Source organism: Penicillium expansum (assembly GCF_000769745.1).
Source record: "Penicillium expansum strain MD-8 chromosome Unknown contig5, whole genome shotgun sequence".
Lineage (NCBI taxonomy): Eukaryota > Fungi > Ascomycota > Eurotiomycetes > Eurotiales > Aspergillaceae > Penicillium > Penicillium expansum.
In genome coordinates this window covers 103,582-126,214 of record NW_015971306.1, presented here as the reverse complement: position 1 = coordinate 126,214, position 22,633 = coordinate 103,582, and the positions used below count along the sequence as shown (strand labels likewise).

The window sequence follows — 22,633 nt, the reverse complement described above, 5'->3', positions numbered from 1 at the left end:
CGCAGTTGGGTCAACCTAATACTAATTAAGTGGTCCATGGGATACTTTGAAAAATTGCCCAGTGTGTAAGGAGTATTGATTAAGTGAGTGCTTGTGTTGAATAAACAGAATTGATGATTAGTATTCTTTCCGAGACTCCACGGATTTTTAAGGTTGGCAGAGTGGAGAGGCAAGGGAGTTTGATAATTACGCTTCACCTACCAGCATCAAAGCAAGGAAGGTGGTCTGTTTTAGGCTTCATGATTGGATTACAATCGACCGGATAATCCCAAATATGGGTCCAAGTTGTATCCCATGCCTTCAGGGGTCCCATTGACGAGTGATGACAAATTTGTCGGGAGTTTAATTAAGCCGCAGCCGCACGGCCTGATAGGTCCCCGAGCTATGTGCTCTGTTGGAAAGGCGATCTTTGCCTTCGGCTTCGGCGTAATAAGTCCCGACAAATTTGTCTCAGAGATTGAAGACCTAAGACCGACTCGACTAATGCCACTAATCTAGGTTCTCTACATGCAAATAGATAGAGTAAAGTATAATTTCATGATCCGAGTCTGATGGTGTTCTGAATGAATACCTCTTTAGTTATATAATATTGATTAGTGTATCGCATTGCCGATGCCACGTTGATAGAGAGGCCAGTCGAACACGAGAGACATAACATCACGGGGTAACGGAGTACTATGGCATTTTCACAGGTTAAATTGAAGACAATTACAGGACTTACCAGGTAAGGCTCAAAGATAACCATTCAGTAGAACACACAATCATGTATTTACACAGAAGTGCACATGTGTTAGTTATGTAGTGGGAGAGGTTTGTACATAGTGGTTTGGTTCTCTATCATTTTTTTAATATGTCTTCAGCCAGCCGCTAGGGTTCTTTTGTTGCTCGGAGTATCTATTGTAGTCACCGAAGTATCTATTATATCTTGCATGGTCACTCTGCACTATGCCTATCAGTGGGGCACATCAGTGTACGCCACTCTAAGAGTCTAAGAGTCTCCATTTAGCAGTCTTAGGGGCGACGAAATGAAGTAGCCTAGACACTAATATACTGTGTTTGGGAGAAAGGTATTCTTAATACCTGGGGAATTGTATAAAGCAGTGGATGGGAGCCCTGAGAGATTTAAGATCAAAACTCGAATCAAGAGTGTGGAAACGAGATGTGTTATTAAACAAGATGGCAAGGTTGTCTATCGTGTCATTGCAATGATTTGGAATTATGCATTCAGCGTAGCGGATGAGGTATTGCGGCTTGAATTCCTCTCTTCCCCGATACCTACTAGCCCACTAGCTCTAGCCCCATAGCCATCTCAAGAGGGGGAACACAAGAAACCCCGTTTACTTCCAAAATTAATATCCATGCCATTCAATACGGATACCGAAGCAATGTCACTGAGTATGACACGCGGGCGCCAGCGCCAGCGCCCGGGTCCAGCGTGTGACGAGTGCCGGCGCCGCAAGCTGCGCTGCGATGGGCAGCAACCGCAATGCGGGGTCTGTCAAGAGACAGAGACAGTATGTGAAGTCACACCGCGTGGGGCGCGAGGACCAAAGAAGGGACACTTAAAGGCCCTTAAGAGTCGAATCGAGCAACTGGAGGCTATGCTAGAGAGCGGTCTCTCAGCCCAGCAGGAACAAGAGGACCTACAAATTCAAAACAACGCCCAAAGCAGTAGCGAAGGAACAATCGCGGCATCGCCTGTCGACGCGATAGGTCCCGCTACGTTTAATCCCACAGAACCATGGCAGCCGACGGCGGCGCCTTCTGTCCCGGAGCCTGCGGCTTTCGGTTTCCTGTCTGACTCCGCTTCCCTTTCCCATGGATTGCCATCCTCGTCGGCCCTGTCAATCAAAGTATCCATACCTCTCACGGATGTCTTGCGGGCCGAATTGTAAGCAATAGACATGTGGGAAATTTACATGACCGCTAACAATCTCCACCAGAGACCAGCTCTACTTGGACCGTGTGCACCAGTCAATCCCCATCCTCCATCAGCGACGGTATCTGTCTTGGTCCAAATCTACTACCAAAAGCGCATCGCGTACATGTTTACAGTATGCTATGTGGGCTTTGGCTTCCCTTATGTCAACTCAGTTCCGTGATATGATTGAGCCACTATACGAGAAAACAAAGGAGATGCTGGAGCATCTCAGCCTGGAAGCTAACGAAAAGAACAACTTGACTACGGAGCTTGCTCAAGCATGGGTGCTTGTTGTAATATTCGAATCTATGCGAACATATCACCAACAGGCGTGGATGAGCGTTGGCCGAGCTTTTCGCTTGGTCCAGGCCATGCGATATCATGAGATTGACAGCCCTCATGGTAGAAAAGGATCCTTTTCCTCTCAGATGAGCGACTTTACCGAGATAGAAGAGAGACGGCGGGTTTTCTGGATGGCCTACTTCCTTGATCATGTTATCAGCATACGCGATGACTGGCCCATCACTTTAAATGAGCACGTAGTAAGGATTCCAATCTCAGATGAAAGAAAGAAAAAGTTACCTGGGGTCATGAACTAACAGAGAAACCCGCTCGATCATTTTCAGATCTGCACCCGACTTCCAGCCCCAGATGCAGAGTTTCAAGCTGGGCAGCATCAGCTGGGACCCTTCCTGTCAGAAGCTATGACAGACCCCGATCTCAAAGTTCGCTCACCATTCAACGAATGCCTTATTTTAGTTACTATTTGCGGGCGTAGCCTGCTCCAAAATCAGCGGTACCACATATCCAAAGCCTACGGAGGAATGGCAATAGACTACATGGAGCAGCGTCTGTGGTTGGAAAATCTCCTGACAACAAGACTGCAGGTCTTGTCGCAGTGTTACCCAACCCCTACAGATGTGTATGAGCCCCTGTTATTATTCGCCAGCGTTCTTGGTCAAGCTACTGTGATCTACTTCTGCAAAACCATAGACTCAACGATAATTCCAGACGGCGAGCTGCAGGGCAATATTGATCTATTTGGTCCTCAAAATCGGGCCCTTGAAGCTTCTACAAACATCATCCGTCTCGCCTCGACACTACGCGACTTACCATTTGCCAAGGTAGGCCTTTTACTCTGATCATACATGGCCTGCTGATTGTTTATGGCTAGGTTCATCCACTGATGCCTTTTCCGCTCTTTTTGTGCGCTGAGTTTCTCTACGACGGCATGCATACGGGCGAACCATTTCAAACCCGTCTCCAGGAGCTATTTCATATTCTCCGAGAGCTGAAAAATGTCAATGACCACGAGCAAAGTTATTTGGATTTGCTACCACGATCTTGCATATCCAAAACCAACGATTTATTTAGCCATAGTGTCGGAGGGACCACTGCAGACTAACGTATAAATATTAATGAGTATTTTAGCTCTTGCCTATCGAATGTCACTATAATCAATACACACAGGAGGAGGGAACAGAAACCAAGACAAAAAATCAATTATAAAACTGTCTCTTTAGGCTATGTTTAAATATAGCATAGATTTCTTTCCCCAAGAGGACTAATTATATAGAAGCTTCGCTATCTATTACGCCGACCGATAAATCTGCTAGGTCGATACAAGAGGTCCACGGCATAATATATTCTACAACACACTCTCTTAAGCATGGGCATTGGCTATTTGATTTAATAGTATCCACTTAATCTGGACTTTCGACTTGTCGTGTTAGTTTAAGGCAGCATCAAGCGCCTCGCAACAATAGTCGGAGAAAAGTTTCTTTATAGGCCTAATCTGCGACAAGAAATAATTTGTCGATCAATCAGCTAGGAAACAAGACCAAGCTAAATGACCAATAACGGAGCTGTCTCATTAGGCTGTAGTATATAGTATATATCCTATAGAGAGCGATGGATGTAGAAGCTCCACTATCTATTACGCCAACCTACACATCTGCCAGCTCTATGCAACCTGTTAGCCACCGTCCACGGCACAATAGATTCTATATACTCAAGCACAGATATCGGCCAATCAGTCCCGTATTCCCGATGCCATCTACCCAGTTCAGACTTTGGACTCGTCCCAGAAGCCGAGTCATATTGTTGCCATCCTTATAAGAAGCTGCCCTTTGCTCGCCGAAATACTCACTCTCATCCATCTCGATATCTTCTCTAACGACATTCTCACACATCTTTGATATAAACTGCTAAAAAAAAGTAATTTCCTTCTCGATACGAGGTCGTGCGAGGCTGAATACCTTCAAAATCTCACGATGAGTCTCATTGGGCGAGGAAACACCGCTCTTAACACCAATCCTGTCACAGGTGTTGATGAAGCTCTCTCTGTGCACGGGTCCGATTGGCTTTGGGCTGTCACGGCTATCTACGTTCTGTCATTCGTAAGTTTCCTTGTACCTCAGCGCTAATCTTAACATTGTTGCCCCTTACGATGCATGTACCTTACTCACACATTGAACTCCACAGATCGTGCTCCTAGTACTCTCCTTTGCAGCAAAGGAAAGCGAAAGGGTCTTCCACTACCTCTTCACCTTCGCCCTCTTGGTCGGTGGCATAACCTACTACGCCCAAGCTTCCAACCTTGGCTGGAGTGCCGTTGATCAAATCGACAATCTCGGCAATGGAGTCGTCCGCCAGATGTTCTACGCCAAATATATAAACTGGGTCGTTGCTTTCCCTTCCCTGGTACTTGGACTTGGACTGATATCAGGCGTTTCCTGGACTACTATCGTCTGCAACATCGCAATCGCCTGGTATTGGGTTATAAGCTACCTCGTGTCAGCCTACACCACTACGGGCTATAAATGGGGGTTCTTTGCCTTTGGAACGTTTGGCTGGGTCATCCTCGCCATGAGCACTATCAACGAGAGTCGTGAAGCTGTTGCCTTGCTTGGTGTTGAACGGGACTATCTTGTTCTTGCTGTGTGGCTGAATCTTTTATGGGTGCTATATCCCATCGCCTTTGGCCTGACTGACGGCGGTAATGTGATCGGTGTTACCGGAAGTTTTATCTTCTTTGGTGTACTCGACGTCCTGATGGTACCAGTTTTGAGCTTTGCTGTGTTGTTCTTCGCCCGTAACTGGGACTACCGCAAGTTGAACATCGCTTTCAGTGATAGTCGCCCCAGCCGAGAGAGTGTGGATGTGTGTAAGGAAGCTCCTACCGCTTCTGCTGATGTGTCTATGGCTTCCTAGATATCTTCTAGAATGCCTGTATTGTGGGGGAATGCCACCGACCTGGATGATTGGGCCGTTCAGATCGATCTACTTCTTTTCCCTCTTCTGTCGTCCTTCTTTCTAATTTCCTTTGTCTTCTATTTGTTTTGTTGGACACTTGGACCTTCCTTTCTATAGCAACATAGTTTTTTCTGCGAATTGAGTTTTATGTACCTGTATATCTCCTGTTCAGTTACTACATATTAGTAGTGGTACTAGTAGCTCTGTAGCTCGGTATGGGTACAGTTCGTTGACACCAGTTCTCCATGTTCGTCCTTTTTGAATTTTGAATTTTGAAAGTCCTGGCAGCTCCATACAATAAGACAATACGAGACAATATTAAAAGAATAATTGCAAGCAGTTGCAAGGGAGAACTCCTTGTCAAAGTGACGGGAAGCACCTGACTTCGCGTCACGCGTCTCGGCCTGAGGCGAAAATCGGCCAATTGTTGTCCGACCCTTTGCGCAATTGAACCAGCAATTGAACCACGCAGAACATCTGTTCGAAATTTAATACAGGTGGGCTGCGCTCTTTGGCCTTAATTAACGACAAATGCGCAATTTATTTTCTCATTGTAAGTCCATACCTTTGGGGCGAAAGCTCCTATGCTCAAGCTGGCCGGCAATAAACAGCATTGATTGAATCTGATTCTAATTGACACAGGCGCAAACACTTATTCGACATTACAACCACGAGTCATTCCCGCCTCGAGTCTCTTGCCCCGACGAAACACCCTTTTCATCGAATTGGAAACCCCCCGATACCAGTGATTCCATCTCTTCAAACTACAGCCATGGCCCCAGCATCCAAGAGGAGAAGGGTCTCCAAGGACGTCGATGGAGACATTGAGATGGGAAATGATAATCAAGACGTATTCTCCGTCCCATCCTCTCCCGACAACCACAGGACTTCTCCTACGCCAGTGAAAAGTGCATCACGGCGTCGATCTACCCGCGGAGACGACGCAGACCCCGAAACGACAGGCCAAGATGGAGAGGACAAGAAAGAGGAGGCACAAACCCCCGCAAGGGTTGGGACACGATCAAGCGGGCGGCAGCGCAAAACACCGAAAAGATACGAGGAAGAAGCCGTGACACCCTCATCGAGGAGAAAACCAGCAGCCACTCCACGAACTGCGCGTGCCACCCGAAGCGCGCAAAAGCCGCAACGATCTCCGGTAGAAGACGAAGACGAGCCCGAAGAGCCTGAATTTGAAGAGGAGGAGGATGATGATGACGATGATGATGACATGGACCTCGACGAGCCGTCACCAGAACCCGCCCGTCGCACAATCACAAGGACCAGATCGAAGAGAAGCGTCGCGAAACCCAGAACCAAGAAAGCTGTGGCCGCAGAGCCGAAAGAAAAGTCGCCTTCGCCTGAGTATCAGGACGGCTTGGATGATATCGTTACTATGCAACTCCAGCAAGATCTTTATCATGACCAGCCGGAGGCGCATGAGACTATCGATATCTCCGAGCCGTTGCCGGAATATGCTGGAAATTTGCAAGCGCTCTGCCAAACGGGTCTTGGAGACGAAATGCGCATTCTCTCGACTATTGTTCTCGAAAAGCTGTCTGGGAAACGACAGATTCCAGTCCGAGGACTCGAGCCCGAATACCAGAAAGTTCATCAGCTCATTGAGCAAACCGTCTCCATCGGTGAGGGTAACTCCATGCTTCTTCTTGGATCCAGAGGATGCGGCAAGACTGCGATTGTGGAATCCATCATTTCGTCCCTTAGAAAGGAACACAGCAACGATTTCCATGTCGTTCGTCTCAATGGATTCTTGCACACAGATGACCGTCTCGCTTTGCGCGAGATGTGGCGCCAACTTGGCCGTGAGATGCATACCGAGGACGATGCGGCCAAGGTCAATTCTTATGCGGATACAATGGCGACGCTGTTGGCTTTGTTGTCGCACCCAGAGGAGCTCTTCGGGGCTTCTGGGGACCCAGGGTCAAAGACTGCTGCGAAATCCATCGTGATCTTGTTGGATGAGTTCGACCTATTTGTCACTCACCCTCGACAGACTCTATTGTATAATCTATTTGATATTGCCCAGGCCCGTAAAGCCCCCATCGCGGTCATTGGCCTCACGACAAAAGTCGACGTAACCGAAATGCTCGAGAAGCGTGTGAAGAGTCGATTTAGTCATCGTTATACTTATGTCCCTCTACCTCGATCCTTCGAGGCCTTTTCTGATATCTGCCTAGGGAGCCTGGATCTCAGTGATGACGAAATGGTTGATATTGCAGATGAACTTGGGTCTGAACGCACTCTAGTAGAGTCAGACAAATGGAATACACTGCTTGGGGGATGGAAGGAATATCTGAAGGTAAGATCTGTCACATTTTCCTCTTTGCAGTCAATTGACTCTTTGCTAACCCTCGCTCTTAAAAATAGCACATGTGGAATGACAAAGATTTCGAATTCCACCTCAAGCGTATCTACAACCAAACCAAATCAGCAAAGGAGTTCTTCAACAGCGCCCTTCTCCCCATCAGCGACCTGCTACAAAGTGTATCGGCCCCCGACACACCTATACCCGAAGTCCCAACCCCGAAAAGCTTCGCCTCCCAATCCCTCGATTGTCCCGATCCAGCACCTCTCCCCTTCTCCACATCCATCACATCATCTAGTCCCTCATCATTGCCACTGGCTTTGCTGGTAGCCGCAACACGCTTGGCAGCCCTGTTCGACCCTGGAAACGACGGTTCCCAGTCACAGAGCATGTCACCACTTGCGCTTTCCTTCCCCGCCGCATACGCAGAATATGTTCGGCTCCTGACCTCTGCAAAGATATCTGCCTCGGTATCCGGAGCTGCTGCCACACCTGGCCGCGTCTGGGGCCGAGATGTGGCTCGAGAGTCCTGGGAAAAGCTGCTCAGCTGGGGACTTGTGACTCCTGTCGGCAGTGGCAACGGCACTGCTGACGGACAGATGTTCCGTGTGGAAATCAGTTTCGAGGAGGTCATTGAAATGGCGGGCTCCGGTGGTGCTTTGGGTCAGTGGTGGCGCCAATAGAACTGTCAGCAATTTGGATATATTGCGAGCGTGTCTTACTGTGTTGCATTTTTTTTGCGCCGGTGGCAAGCATATCATATGGCTTTCTGACTATTAAGTCTACCATCTATCACGATATGAGTTGCTAGTCGGAATACATCTCAATTAATTTCCAGTCATTCTGTTCTCCACCGAGTTGTTCTAGAATTGATATGAAGTCCTCCTGTACTGTCCCAGTATACAAGAAAGAAACCAGCATAACCCAAATACATACCACGCACAACTGTCCCTGAAGTTCTATACAAAGAAATGAACATATCCAAACCCAGCCTCAAGGGATTTATACCATTCCCACCAAAATATACCCCGAACTCAACTCAACCCGACATCCGGTATCGGGTATATCACAAAACCAAACACCGACAGCATGGAGACTACGGAGTATACATGTACATAACCACATGTAAAACAAACGCTAAGCAAGCAACCCCTAGCTCCCTCTTTTAAGTTATTGACAAACTTCACTAGTCCCAAACCTACCTGATCCTCCATTTCAATCTGCCGATCATATTCCTTTCCATCGTCTATCCCAGTTGCTGAGTATGATTAATCACGTCATCCTTGCTTTTGTTTCGATGGGGTATGCACGCTCCCGGATACGGAGTACGTGTGTTTGTGGACTGAGGGGGTTTTACGCATGGAATCCTATTGCTCTACTCCATGACTCGAGTTAGATGATACGCGGTGGAGTGGATGTCATTTGATACACGGAGTATGTCTGTAGCATTTGATGATCGGCGTAGGCTTATCACGTATATAAGAAATGGTGGCGATATCGGGATCTTGTTGGATAGTTTGTATGGATCCCATGTAGGTAGTTTCAAAACTGGCTAGTTGATTGCTCAGAGGAAATGCAGATCTCGCATTTATTCTTTGCCTCCGGTAGTTTGTACTTCCGATGAGCATTTGTGTTAACCTCCTTGCTCGCACAGTCATTTAATGAGGATAAAAGATATGTTTCATGTATTATTTATTATAGAAATGTGTAAATGCTGTACATCTCCATTGCCATTCCGTGCTCATTTAATTGGCCCTCAAACACGCGGTATTTCGACATATGCATGTGGCCTGCCATGTGTTGAAAATGACAGGTCTGATTCTCGAGACTTTACCCAGAAATGGTAAAATGAGGGGCTGGTGTGTCAATATGGCAAGTTGTGCGTTGAGCATATTACTCTGCATGCAGGGCACCGATCACTGGGGTACCATGCGAAATCTGCATGTTAATGTAGGGCAATTCACATGGTTGAGAGGCTTTATTTTTGATACTTATGTTACATTGATGCATCAGATGTCTATCAGTGAGTCCGAAGTACAATGACATCCTGATAATAACTACTCCGTGTGAAGTAGGATGTGGTATTTCTTCTCGGGTGCTCAACAAAGAGACTGGGGCTTAAGCCGGACAAAAGATGTTGAGAAAGTCGACTCCACAATCCTGCAATACTCGCATGGCTCTGGTGCACTATGATATGCGATGCCCCATTCTTCGCTGTCTAGTCCTAGCCCCAGAGCCCGACTAGCCGTTAGTAATCCAGCTCATGCTGCAGCCTGCAGATCGATAATTCTTCCGCCTAAGGCTACATGACCATGTGTCTGTTTGTGCATATGCGCAAAGCCCTAGTGCATTTTGACCATGCGGTAGCCCGAAATAACTTATTCCCCCCACTTCCGGGTCTTGTAGCTCTGCTCTTAGGATAGAAACCGGGTAACTACGGTATTTGAGGGAAATAGAAGAAATCCTGGTTTCAGAGTGGTGGGGTAAATCTAGGCCTGGCACGACGTCAATAAAAAAACGGAGCTTTCGGGCAACGTGGTGTTCTCGTGGATCTGTTTATCCAGAGATGTGTCTGCTTTTGATCGGGCCGCAGCCTTCCGTGGGGGCTGCATTGGGTTCTGTGGCAAAGGATAATTAAATGGATAATTCGCTGCAATGTTGTACTCCGGGGAGAAAAGTGGTCAGTCAAGGATCTTCCTGTGGTCACCGGCTTCGCTCTGACTACCCCGCTTTGGCGCAGATACAGAAGAGGGTAGAGTATCCTTTTCCCGTTAGGATGATGTTGTTTTCGCCTTTCTTCAGGCTTCGTGGCTTGCACGTCTTGACGCCAAGCTGACTAGTCTTGCGATTACAAGGTTGGCGGTCGAAATGAGTGGGTGAGCGGAGGGTTATCTCTAGTCGGATGGTTACTCCTTCGAATGAGAGATTAGGGTTGACTATTAGGCTTTGAAGCCACGCAGGGAGATATGAAATATTGATCTTCACCATTTCCAATTCGTCGATAGATATCATTTGATTTGATTTGATTTGATTTGATTTGATTTTCCTTGTGGCGATCAGTATCAATCGGACAACTTCCGTCTTCCCCCACGTGCAGTAGCGGTCAACGATCAAGACCGTTAAATGGGCTGACATCGGTGATAAGATTAATTCCGGGAATAGTAACTAACAAGCTGTCTTCTTGATCTTGATGGTAATAACAATATTGATCTTTGAATGACATAGTCAATTATGTAGATCACGTACGGTACTCATCGACATATTTAGAGTGTAGATCCCTACGATGCCTCAAATCTGCGCAAGTACCATATGCGCCTCCTCAGTTCCCGTTGCGAGGTGCATGATTCTTGACATGGTTATCTGCATAAAGGTTTTTTGCAGAACTGCTGTGGTCATCCATGCTATGCGAGTGACCGACTAAGCCGGAGTCACGATATCAAGAGAGAATCTGCGTAACAAGATCAACCAATCAAATACATCATTCATGAAACAAAGACCGATCTGTATTCTTCAAGGCCACATACAATTCATCTAGTGCTATGTCTTCGGGAAATGCAGTACTACATTTACCGCATTTGACTACATCTATACGGACGGCCTTATCATGTCTTTTCCGTGCGTATTTTTCAGATGTCGTTTATTTAGATGTTTTCTCCCCTTGTTATTATTATGGTTAGAATGATAGAAAGAATTAGCCGTGACTGATAGAAAATAGATAAGAAGGCGTAGAATGGTGTAAACTGACTGTGATGAGGATAAGTACGAACTTCAAATGTTGTCAATTAACATCTCGAGGCATCCAACGGCCTCGGGTCATAAAAGCCCAACAACCAACACAAAATCACCCAAAAAGCATCCAAACGGCTTTGCAAATAATCAGAGCTTCTACACAACCTATGACCAAGCCAAAATCAAGCCAAAACCAAGCCAAAACCAAGCCATCTGAAAAACGTACAAACCAACACAAACCAAGTGGTTTTAGTGAGAGCCTGGAGTGTCTCTGCAATAGCCTTCAACGTAAAACAGTCGCTCCTTCCTTTTTGAACCGGGGGAAAAAGGGTCTGCTCGGGAATAGCAAGAATCTGGGTACTCTATGGGGGTGCACTAACTGAGTAGCGCATGGGGCGGGTGATAGGCTGCCTCTGTTGCAACCATAATGGGATGATATTGTGTATCGAATCTCTCAAGATGAACTTGGAGGTTTTGAAGAGGTCTGCGATGATGAACTCGCGGTTCAGGCGTCACATTAAGCTCGCCATGATCAGGGAGACCCACTGTTGCTCCCTCCGCTTTACGTAGAAAACGATCAGCCCCATGGCGAAAGCGATGGCATACATGGGTGTCCAAAATCTGCGAGTAACTCGTCTCTCACTCATCTTGGTAGGCGGAAGAAAAAGAAGAAAGTGTTCTTTTCGAGGCAGTCTTGTATTTGATTGAAAGGAGGAGAAACGAGGGGAGGGTGTGCATGTAAGTAACTACCAGTACATGCCTTCCTAAATTACTTCATACTGTGACTTTTCCAAGGTTCCTCTTGTGTTGATCTTAGTGTTTTTTTTAGAGAATGAGCCAATGAAATAAAGTAGCTAGTTCTAATATTTAATTGGTGTTTCCAATATGAGATCTGGTACCCGGGGCCTGCAGATATGAATGAGATCACTAACCCCAGTGAAGTAAATAGTCCGATGCGCTAATAAATTGACCCTATTTGACACCGGATAGAACGTGAACCTTATAAACCAAGGCAAGATCATGATGATAACTACAAAGTAGATAAAATAATTCCCAACTCCGCTCTCATTCTCATTATTCTTTTTATGATACGCTCGGCTTACAAAACTACTCCTGGTTTCGAAGACTTTACCTGTCGCTTGATCATCATCCATATCTCGAAACCTCCAAGATGTTGGGAGAGTATGGGACTTTGTCTGCCAAGTCAACTTACAACTATACCAATACAGATGGGTGGGTTTATCATGACCGATTCTCAAAATATCATGTCACCTTGGTCATCGATATCATTCTGGCTGAAAATTCGCTCCGGTCAACCGTTCAACGAGAAGATGCGTTGATAAACAAGATTAGAGCTGCGAAAAAGCTTACGGGCGTCGATGACAACGACGTAAAACTTGGCCCACTCGAAGAGGAGTTGAAGGAACTTAAAAAAACACGTTGCCATCGAGTGCGGGATCTCTACGAAGAGGAGTGTCAGCTCCGTATGGGATCCTTGAGAAGGGGCTACATGTCAGTGAAGAGCAATCCTGCTTGGTATCTCCGGGAAGAGCTCGTCGAAGATTGTATTGGCAGAGGAGGTTGCTGTAGCCGGGACTGTGGATGCTGCGCCAGACGTCGATTATCCGCTAAAGATGGGAGAGGCATCGGGCATTGTACCGTTGAATGTATGTGCTGTATACACGACCGAGGGTCGGAGTTCACGGAGAAAGAGAAGAGGACCTGTGATACGCGACTCGCCCAGACGCTTCGGTCTCATAATCCTGCTTTTGTTCTACGGATTGCAAATGCGTACTTTTCGAAACCTCTAGTCTGGAAACTTGACACCAAGAATAAGTAGTACGGCCTAGTTTTGGTGATTATCGCTCGATGGTTGGTTGCTCTACGTTTGATTATTACTTGATAGTTATTTGGTTTAATTGTCTTACTCTGCTATCTGCTATTTGCGATATGTATGTCTACGAGCTATAAGTGGGTATCACGGAAAAAAAAACATCGTAGACAATTTCAAGGTTTTTTTCAAAAAAAAACCTCGACTTTACTTCCGGTGAGTGCACAGAAGATAATAAATAGCTTTTTACAATAATTTAGCGGGATAGTATCTCACAGGCTAACCAGGTAGGACTATAGCGGCATGTGTAATTCGGCTTTGCTCTGTGTCACCGATGTTTTGCCGATCTGCCACGTGGACTTGAAGGTCCTTTTGTTCCCGTGTGGCTCCTCTGCCGTGTCTACCGTGAAGGTGGAGTTGTCTGGTGGATATACTTTGTACGAAGTACAAAGTATGGTAACCACCCATCGGAGATATTTCTGTCTTTCTCGGCCTTATTATTACGTACACCGTAGATCAGATACAAGTATATCCAATATGAGACTCTTGCTTATGAACCTGTTGCATATATAATATATACAAGAATATAGTCACCGGCTTATACGGCCTTGTTATCTCTTTTCGGTGGTCTCTATAGTCTTTTCAAATATCTTTTTAAATGTCCTTTTAGATGTTAATTTTTTTGTTTAGATATCTTAGCATCAATTTTATAGTTAATCGGCAGAAAAAGGCGGAAAAGATGAAACATGTACAGACGACTGTACTAGTATGTATAACAAGGGGATCCATATGTATTTCCGTTAATATATACCTAATTGGCTTGATAGAGATTTTAAGTAAACCCTACGGAGTAGTGTGGACATAGTTCGAAAATTGACAATTGACACTTGCCAAGCCTTGGTCTTCCCGAAATCAGTAGGAATTTCAGGAACAGGAGAAAAACAACAAAGAATCAACACTAGAAACAAAAATTTCTAGGATATTGCCCCTTAATCAATGGAAAAGAGGAGAAATAGGCGAAACGAGCACTTACCTAGGTATATAGTGGACCGCTGAACCATGGAACTATCCGAAACGAGGCTTCTTGGCGTCTTCCAGAATCCTTCTAGAAGGCTTCTAGCGTTCTCGTGGATTTTGCCACCGGAGTTCTCCGTTAGTCCCCGTTGGGCCGGAAATGTGGAAGACTCCATGATTCAGGGTATTTCGTGAAGTATGGTTCAACAATTCATGAAACCCATGCAAAAGTCTATGACGTGATTCACTACTACACTATCTGTTTTCAGCAAGTGGAGTCGACCACGAAACGGTTACGAATCCATGGTATTTTACATACAAGGTGACGGTATAATATACGTATATAATACACATGGGCAAAGGGGAGATTACTATAACGGCCTATAGGGACCTCGGTTGTATAATGTGCACAATCCAACCACTCCTATTTGTGTGAACAAAGTGCAATTTCGCGACATTGAAGATCATGTCTTATCTACTCCGTGTATGCCCGCAGATCAGAACCCTGATGATTGCATATATCCGAAAACACCCCACTCGGGATCTCTCATAAATAGATAATCGGGATGTCCGAATAATTGATATTTAAGTCCGGCGAGTTAAAAGTACACAATGAAAGCCGCACCTTTGACAGCGGCCTCAAGAAATAAAGATCAGCACGGCGACTCCGTACCGAGCGCCCAGAGATACATATGTGTCCATCTCCTAAAGTCAAACCGAACAGGTAACATATCCGATGAGGCTCTGTTCACAAAGTGCTGCGTGCACGGGATTCCACTAGTGTTTTCGCTAGTCTTGCAAGGAGAGTTTCTGTCCATCACACTCTTTGTCAGGATGGTCATCCCGGCAAGATTGCATGTGGCTGATTTACAAAGTACGGAGGAAAGGTCGTTGCGCAAGCCACATGGTCCCAATACGGGGTCACACCTATTCTCATAGGTAGGCCACCTTGCTTATGAGTCGCGGCCTGCTGTAACTGGGGGATAATCAGATATGACCTCTCCAGTAATCCACGTGGCAACCTCAGCTATACTTTACTCCGTACTTCCCCCACATGCGTAGCTCCCGGCATCTTCGGCCCCTACAATGTGATACGTAGTCTCGGGATTTTCTTAGCCTGTCTAAATCTGGACCGTTTGATGGGGTCTCGGAAGGGAAGATCGGTCCTATAATTTAAGATTGAGATAGTATTCTGTATTGTGATCTAGAACATCTAAAGGTACTTTAGTAAATGGTGTGGTGCATCAAGGGGCAGTGAAGGTGAAGGCCGAGATTCATCGATTCATCTAGGCCTTTCTCTACCCCGGCCTGGCCCAAATCTAAATATGTACTTCACCCAACAACCACACCCCGAGGCCAGGGCTGACTAGGTGTTTAGAGTTTAGCATGGCTAGCCCGTCCAGGGAGCATCAGAGCATAGTTCGAATCCCAATCGCGCCAGCCACATTCCTAGAAAAGCAAACTAGTTCTCGGATGTTGATTCCCTGAATTCCGCAGAGATCTGCGTACAACCATGCACTTCGGAGTATGTATGAAGTACACCTGCTACATGCAGGGACCCTCGAATAGGCAAGGAGGGGATATGTGACTAGGAAAGTAAGTTGCCTGCACGAAGTATACCATATCAGAATTGTTCCATCTTTTTTCGGCAAGGTATGTCCCAGAGTGAACTAATGTACTCCGTACATAAGCTTTCCATTTGTGCGGATCGACACCCAGGGACAACCCTGGCTCTGGAATAAAGGATGTTCTGAAATGGTAGGGTTGGGATCTTGGCAGCTGAATTCTATTGATGATTTGGGTCTTGGAGTGATTTTGAGTTTTCATGACTCGTGTTGAAACCTGTATCTCGTGCAGTCCACATTGCCCACATTGTGTTTATATCATATGCGTCTGGGTGGTGACTATTACCCCTGAATAATTCAAACCTGCAGGAATCCCTTGTCGCGTGGCCACCAGGGATGTTGATAGCTGGAGAAATACAATACCATGTGGCATAAATTACTTGTATGTAATAACTGATACAAAGTTACATACATACCTCACTGCTGGAGTCTCATTCGGCTCAATCATCTCTCTCTGATTGCCGTTGAATGTCTGACCGCAACTTTAAGACTCTGAATAGGAAAACCTCCGTGAGCCAATCTGTTAGCGGGCCTCAATATTGGATAGCTTCAATCCACTTTCGCCATGGTAGGCGGAACAAAGCGACAGGGATAGTTTTCACTAGTTTCTCTTCGAGATTAGCGTCTCGCAATAATGGATCTGATGTGCAAGACTAATTGTAATGAAATTAATCTATATCCGTATCTGTATACGAAGTAACGTATTACGGAGTACGGAGTACAAAGTTATCGAATTCGCTAACCCACCCCTTGAACTGTTCACTTTGTCTTATCAAGACTCCTTGAAACCAGCCTAAACCCCGTCAACCTCAATATAGAGCCGCACGAAAGTAATTTGAGCCACCTCGGCATTTCTCGTACAGGGCTGAGCCGAAAAGTAGCGGCCGGAAACTCCCTTTTTGGCCCCCAATTTCATCACATAAGCTGGGCCCCTGTTGGGATGAGAAACTGTTTTGCCTGAATTACCTCCCCTGCTTGAATCTCCACGTGGCACCGTTCGATCGTGTCATTGTGATCGATCCTGCTCGATAGATCTCAACAGTTTCTAGATATGACGTGTCGCTTATTCCAATGTTCTTATCGCCTTCCAAGGTTTCTCTCCTGTGATGTAGAATACCTTTTTTTCTTAGATCTGCGCTATCCAATTTAACTTCTGTTGGCTAATCTCGTCTTGCGGGGGAACCAATCTCGTGTCAAATGATAGGCAATCAATGTGTATCTTTACTTAATCTGTCTTTCTAGCTAGGTCTGAGCGGTCTAGTCTAAACCTTTTTGTTCCAAGACATAGCTCCTTCGACGCAGAATGCCACTTGTTTAGGCAAGGTTGCCCGGCACCAGGCGGATGAAACTCGCACTGACATCTTGAATAGTTGTTTCGCGTGACCTGCTTCGAGAGCTTTGGTTGGTCAGCCCTGTTTCTCGGTGAGCACTGCCCCTTAAAGGGGTCTTCGTGACGTGTCTGATAGCTCGATCTAGACAGGGTATTGAGTAGCTTGGTTCATGCAAGTGAAATCCTTGTGGCCATGTTGTGCCCTCGTGTTGGGCCGCGGACTCAACGGGAATCAAGTGTAAAATGAGGCTCTCGTGTTGACGGTTAGCGTTTGCTCGCCAACGTTGGCCCCCGACCGCGGAGAAAGTGAGATTACCAGCCACTGCCTGCGCATTGATCACCTCGTATTTCAAGAGCTCATGAGCTCATGGATGAATTGATAACGAAATAGACGATCATGATCCCCAGAGCTTGGCGGGTATTTGACACTAGGGCGTCTCCGGTTTGAAGGCGTTAATTGTTTCGTCAAGGCGGTAAACCCCCATGTTTATCGCGAAACTGAACGGAGAGGAAGCTGAAACACGGGCTCCCAGGAACCAGGATACCACGACCCCGAACCGTTGGAAAAGTAGTGTAATCCACGCTTATAATTATGGAATTTATTAGCGAAAGCTCCCCATCGCGACCCGTAACCTAGACAGTCAAGGGAAAGATTCGCGAGACTGCGCCTCCCTCTAAGCGCAAAACAGTAATAGGGGATTCGGCGGTCAGACGCTAAGCATCTCTCTCCACGTGTGCCCACGTGGGACCACATGGGTTATGCACACGAAATGAAAAGAAGGCGCTTGGAATCGCCATGGAAGCCTGGAGATTAGGATTTTTATTTTCCTCTTGACCGCCTTTATATATTATCAGGTTACACGCAAGGTACTCAAAAGGGAAATACCCCTCCCCCCACTATGACGGTTTAACCTTGTATACATTATCTTCGGGTAGAATAGCGGATTATATATTAATTATCGCGTTGTCTTGTCCTTTTTGGCGCTGTACAATATAGTGTAGTTTCAGGATCAAAGCCTATATGCGACACGCCAAATTAGGATTAGCGACCAGACGAAACACTCGCAGTGTTTGGTATAATCTACGAAGTCCGAAACAGGGAAAAAGGGTGAAAGTGTACCAAGGTTCCTGGTTGCCCCCACCATTGGACGATCGGGCTGGAAGTGGGGGTTCTGATCCCGATGGCGACATGTGATGCCCAGTGTATGAGGATTTTTCTGATCCTCTGGAGACACTGTAAATAGCTGTAGGTAAAATAATGCCCACTCTTCGGCAATATTCCGGACCCATTGTACAATATAGATATTAACGTCTCTGATCTATTTCCCCGACCATATTCGAGGTGGCTTGGAGTGGGCCAATATTTAGGAATAAACACAGAAAAGCCCCGTTGTCATATCTAGGTAGATTACGGAGTACTCCAGTGTTTGCCACTCGATAAGGTTAACAGGACTTCCATGGTAGTTAAGATGATAATATCAACACCTGGGCATCACATATGTATCATAAATAACAATATAACGTTAGATTTCGGGAAGTGTAAGGATTCCCACGTGGGCTCAAGCTTTACATCGTTACCTGTTTTGTCAGCATACAGCTTACACATCACAAATGGTGAAATGGATGGGGTAGATATCGTAGAAGCCTAGAGTAAATCATTCAAAAGCCATCAAAACCAGGTGCGTTGTATATAAAATATAGTAAAACTGAAGATATACATCTAGATTCACCTATTAATATTCCGAAGCTTCAGATATTTTATCAACAGAGAACTAGTCCTAAGTCAGTAAGGTAGTAGTGACTCAGGCAGGGGGAATTTCCAAGGTTAAGAACAATGAAACGGGTTAGGTATGCAACATTCAAATGTTTCAATGTTGAATGTTCAGGTTACGGGTATGGGGTATTACCGGTACAGCCGTATCACGATCTGTCGGATCTGTTCGGTCGACCTTGGAACATCGGCAAAAAATCGATGAAATCATTGGAAAAAGACCGACGATCCATGTCTTTAAATTAATATTTTCTTCGGTTGGCTCCATAGGTTGATTTGGAATTATCCAAACTATGAGAATAGACTATCTGTGGACTATAGAATCCAAGGTTATTCACATATCCCAGCCATTTGGTTAAGGTATATTTCAATAATCCCCTTGCATTCAATTACAACGTAAGAATGTATCCATCTATTAAATCAAAATCCGGTTGAAGACACCATGTACTTTTCAGGTATGGTAATTATACACTTGTAATACCAGACCCCAGAACCCACCGATCTTCATGGCCCACGTTGTTTGGATGCATCAGGCCAAACTCTTTCGGGGCTCACGCGTGGGCTGTGGATCATAGGCTGACAGGCCGAATGGTGCTTCTATTCTTTTTTTCTTTTTTTCTTTTTCTTTTTTTCTTTTTTCTTTCTTTTTCCCTTTTTTTTCTCTCTTATCTTTTTCCTATTTCCATTTTTTTTAAAAATAATTTATTTTTCTCGTCGATAATCCCATNTTCCCCCCCCCCCCCCTTTAGACCCATCTTTCTTCTACTCCTCCTTTTCTTTTCTATTGAAATTGATTCGAGAAAAAAAAAAGGAAAATAATAAGAGGAAATTGTCATAGTGTATAATTTCCTTGCTCNTTATCTCTTCTTCACACCCCCCAATTCTCACCGACAGATGTGGGGAGCTTCAACCTAAAGGCTTTTTTTTTTTTTTTTTTCTTTTTTTCCTTTTTATTCTTTTTTTTTTTTGGACCAAAAATTCCCATGTTTTTTTCCGGTATCAGGTGTTTGGTATAACCCACTTTTCCTCCCTCTGGTTCAACCCGAAGACTCAAAACCATTCAATGCCAACCCAAACCGGGAGCCACACCCGAGAAGATTCTCTCCCTTCAGTTCCTGATTCTGATTTTGGCGGTACAATCTCCCGCAATCGTCGCTCTTTCGCTGCCTTAGCCCAGATAACTTCAAACGCTCTTGCTACTTTGTCTGGAAGTACACTACGTTCTTCAACTTCATACGGTAGCCTGTCGAGATCGCATAAGCTCTCCGCAACCCCTGTGACCCCACCATTCGACAGCGACGCCTACGTGCAATTGACGGGAACTTCGCGCCCTTCTTCTCCGGCTTTGGGAGACAATCCTCCCAATTCGCTTCCAAAGCGTCGGTTGACTATTCAGCGTCTTCCTACACCACCCCACGAAACCCGCCCTTCCCCGCCGCCCGCACCCAAGATGCATCAGACCTCGTCAAGGTTATTGCGCATGACCGAAGATGAGCGACCATTCACCAAGGTAGGTTCAAAACATGATTGGGAAAGGAAATATTGGAACAATTGGGCTGATTTGCGCAGGATTTCATGGACTTGTTCTCCACATTGATGGTCAGCTTGAAGTTGGATTCGCACCGCGTTCGTTTCACAAGATATGACCACACATTCACCTCAGAAGAGGCCATCAACAACTTGGGCTCCCTCAAGTTCTCCCAGTCGAACCGCATGCCCGATCCAAAGGACCCATCCCGCATCGTCACCACCACAACGACCACTACTTTCTCCATGGCCAAGGAAATGGCCCGATCCGTCTGCCAGCGATTTGTCGATGCGCGCTTCATTGAATCTGTCGACGGCAAAGCACTTTTGATCTTCCCGCTCAAGGGCGCCCTCTTCCAGCTCACCCCGAAGGGTATCAATATCCTGCAGCGTTTCTGTCAGCGTAACGGCATTACCGCTCGTCACGTGATGGATGTACTAGAATCGCCACGCAACACCATGCAGCTGGTGAACCTGGAGCGTGACACGGATACCGACAAGCTGTCCCATGATCGCGCGACGATCGAGGTGATCTTCCGCCGCTTTGCTGGTCAGGATGGCCCGAACATTAAGAGCAGTATCTCAACATCGGATTCCGACTCGCTTAGTGATTACACCAACGGCCTTGTTGGTGTGAAGGTGGCTCGGGAGCGTAAGCTCCTGGATGGAAAGATTTATAGCAACACATTCACCGGAAAGGCATCGGTGGACTGGTTGATGGATTGTTCAACTACTATTGAGCGCCGGGAGACCTGCTTGATTTCCGAGCTGTTTTTGAAGTACGGCTTGATCACGATGATCCAAGACGACAAACAATACCCTGATGTTGGGACCAATGCTCATTTCCAGCCTTCCAAGTATGCCATCTACGGCATTACCGAGCGTGGACAGCGCGTGTGTGGATGGATTGCACGTGAGAAGACCCGCGAGGTTACCACGACATACGACAGCCGTGGTATGCCACGCGACTCCAATAATGCTCGATTGACCCACATCCTTCAGGATCCAGCTCTGCGTCTGCTTTTCCGTGAATTCCTTCGCTACTCGCTGTGTGAGGAGAACCTGTCTTTCTACCTCGATGTCTCGGAATTCACCACCAACTACCACAAGGCCGAGAAGATGGGTACATTTAATAAGGTCGACTCGGTGCGAGAAACTTTGGCGGCAGCATATGGATTGTACAACGCGTTCTTGGCTCCCGGCTCACCCTGTGAGCTGAATATCGACCACGCGCTCCGCAACAGCCTCGCCAGCCGCATGACCAAGGCTGTGGGAGACGACGAATCTATGTTCAAGAGTCTCCAAGAAGTGGTGCACCTGTTCGAGCTTGCTCAAACTTCCGTGTTCAAACTGATGTCAAGTGACTCCGTCCCCAAGTTCTTGCGCGACCCCAAATACTCCGTTGTTCTCCAAGAACACGACGTAGACATCCTGGGAGGCCCACGTTCATATTCGCCCACGCCAGCCGGTCCGCCGGCACTCCCAGAACGCAGCATGAGTCGTTCTGCCCGTGCCTGACAACCACCGCCCACAAGCATTGAAATAGTCCGCAACCCATTCGAAGACGATTCGTATCACTGCGATTCCGACTCCGACTCATCATGAGACCCCTTCTTCGGTGCATCACTACCCGAAGCATTCAACACCTGCAGCCTGTAATCAGCATTCGAACGCCATCCCCAAGGCACAGATCGAATCTCACCACACTGCAACCCCGCACTCATGCTTGTGGCCCCAACACGGAAACCCCCCCTCACCTTATACAACAAGGGGGACATGAAATATCCGGTCGACCTTGACACCCGATTTCATCAATCTCGTCACGATCGTTTCCGACCACGAAGTTCTTTACTCTCTCCGCATGCAGTCCAGGCACAGTCTCTTGATGAGTCTGTGCCTGGCTGCCATATCCATTTTTCTTTTTTTTAATCCACTCGTCACGAGATTCTCCCACTCCGAACGAAAGACGTTATGATCGATGGCTCATGTTATAGAGAAGGCCGGAACTGGAAAATATTTGTAATATTTGGATGGCATTGCCTTTGTTTTTATGTTTTATTTCTCTTTCTCCTTTCCTTTATATTCCCTCACTTTACGCATTTCCCTCTATTTCTCTCCTCGGGGAAGTGTTGACAGGGAAGACTTCAGAAGAATCAGAAAAAAACAAAAAAAAAACAAATCATTGAAATCATGAAAGATTGGAGAGGCTGTTTCTTTTCCTTTTTGAGCATCTGACCCGGCGTTCCTTGCATGTCCTTTTTTTTATCCTTTGCCTATTCTCTCTGTTCTCTTCATACAACTCATCCT

At 46.2% G+C, this 22,633-nt stretch overlaps 5 protein-coding genes across 5 annotated transcripts; all 5 read left to right on the top strand.

Moving 5' to 3' along the window:
• Positions 1 to 1,358: 1,358 nt before the first annotated feature.
• PEX2_001540 (uncharacterized protein) lies at positions 1,359 to 3,063 on the top strand (the record flags this gene model as incomplete). The annotated part of the gene is made up of 3 exons (XM_016737432.1): positions 1,359 to 1,891; positions 1,944 to 2,463; positions 2,524 to 3,063. 3 exons carry the CDS (start codon positions 1,359 to 1,361, stop codon positions 3,061 to 3,063), a joined length of 1,593 nt encoding a protein of 530 aa, XP_016598868.1.
• Positions 3,064 to 4,194: 1,131 nt separating this feature from the next.
• On the top strand, positions 4,195 to 5,134 carry PEX2_001530 (opsin family protein; the record flags this gene model as incomplete). Its single annotated transcript, XM_016737431.1, has 2 exons — positions 4,195 to 4,320; positions 4,406 to 5,134. The coding sequence occupies 2 exons, from the start codon at positions 4,195 to 4,197 to the stop codon at positions 5,132 to 5,134; spliced, it is 855 nt and encodes a 284-aa protein (XP_016598867.1).
• An 814-nt stretch (positions 5,135 to 5,948) lies between these two features.
• PEX2_001520 (origin recognition complex subunit 4) lies at positions 5,949 to 8,182 on the top strand (the record flags this gene model as incomplete). Its single annotated transcript, XM_016737430.1, has 2 exons — positions 5,949 to 7,493; positions 7,562 to 8,182. The coding sequence occupies 2 exons, from the start codon at positions 5,949 to 5,951 to the stop codon at positions 8,180 to 8,182; spliced, it is 2,166 nt and encodes a 721-aa protein (XP_016598866.1).
• A 4,217-nt stretch (positions 8,183 to 12,399) lies between these two features.
• Positions 12,400 to 13,068, top strand: PEX2_001510 (uncharacterized protein; the record flags this gene model as incomplete). Its single annotated transcript, XM_016737429.1, has 3 exons — positions 12,400 to 12,703; positions 12,753 to 12,895; positions 12,973 to 13,068. 3 exons carry the CDS (start codon positions 12,400 to 12,402, stop codon positions 13,066 to 13,068), a joined length of 543 nt encoding a protein of 180 aa, XP_016598865.1.
• Positions 13,069 to 19,862: 6,794 nt separating this feature from the next.
• Positions 19,863 to 21,844, top strand: flbA (developmental regulator FlbA; the record flags this gene model as incomplete). The annotated part of the gene is made up of 2 exons (XM_016737428.1): positions 19,863 to 20,309; positions 20,369 to 21,844. 2 exons carry the CDS (start codon positions 19,863 to 19,865, stop codon positions 21,842 to 21,844), a joined length of 1,923 nt encoding a protein of 640 aa, XP_016598864.1.
• Between the last annotated feature and the right edge of the window lie 789 nt (positions 21,845 to 22,633).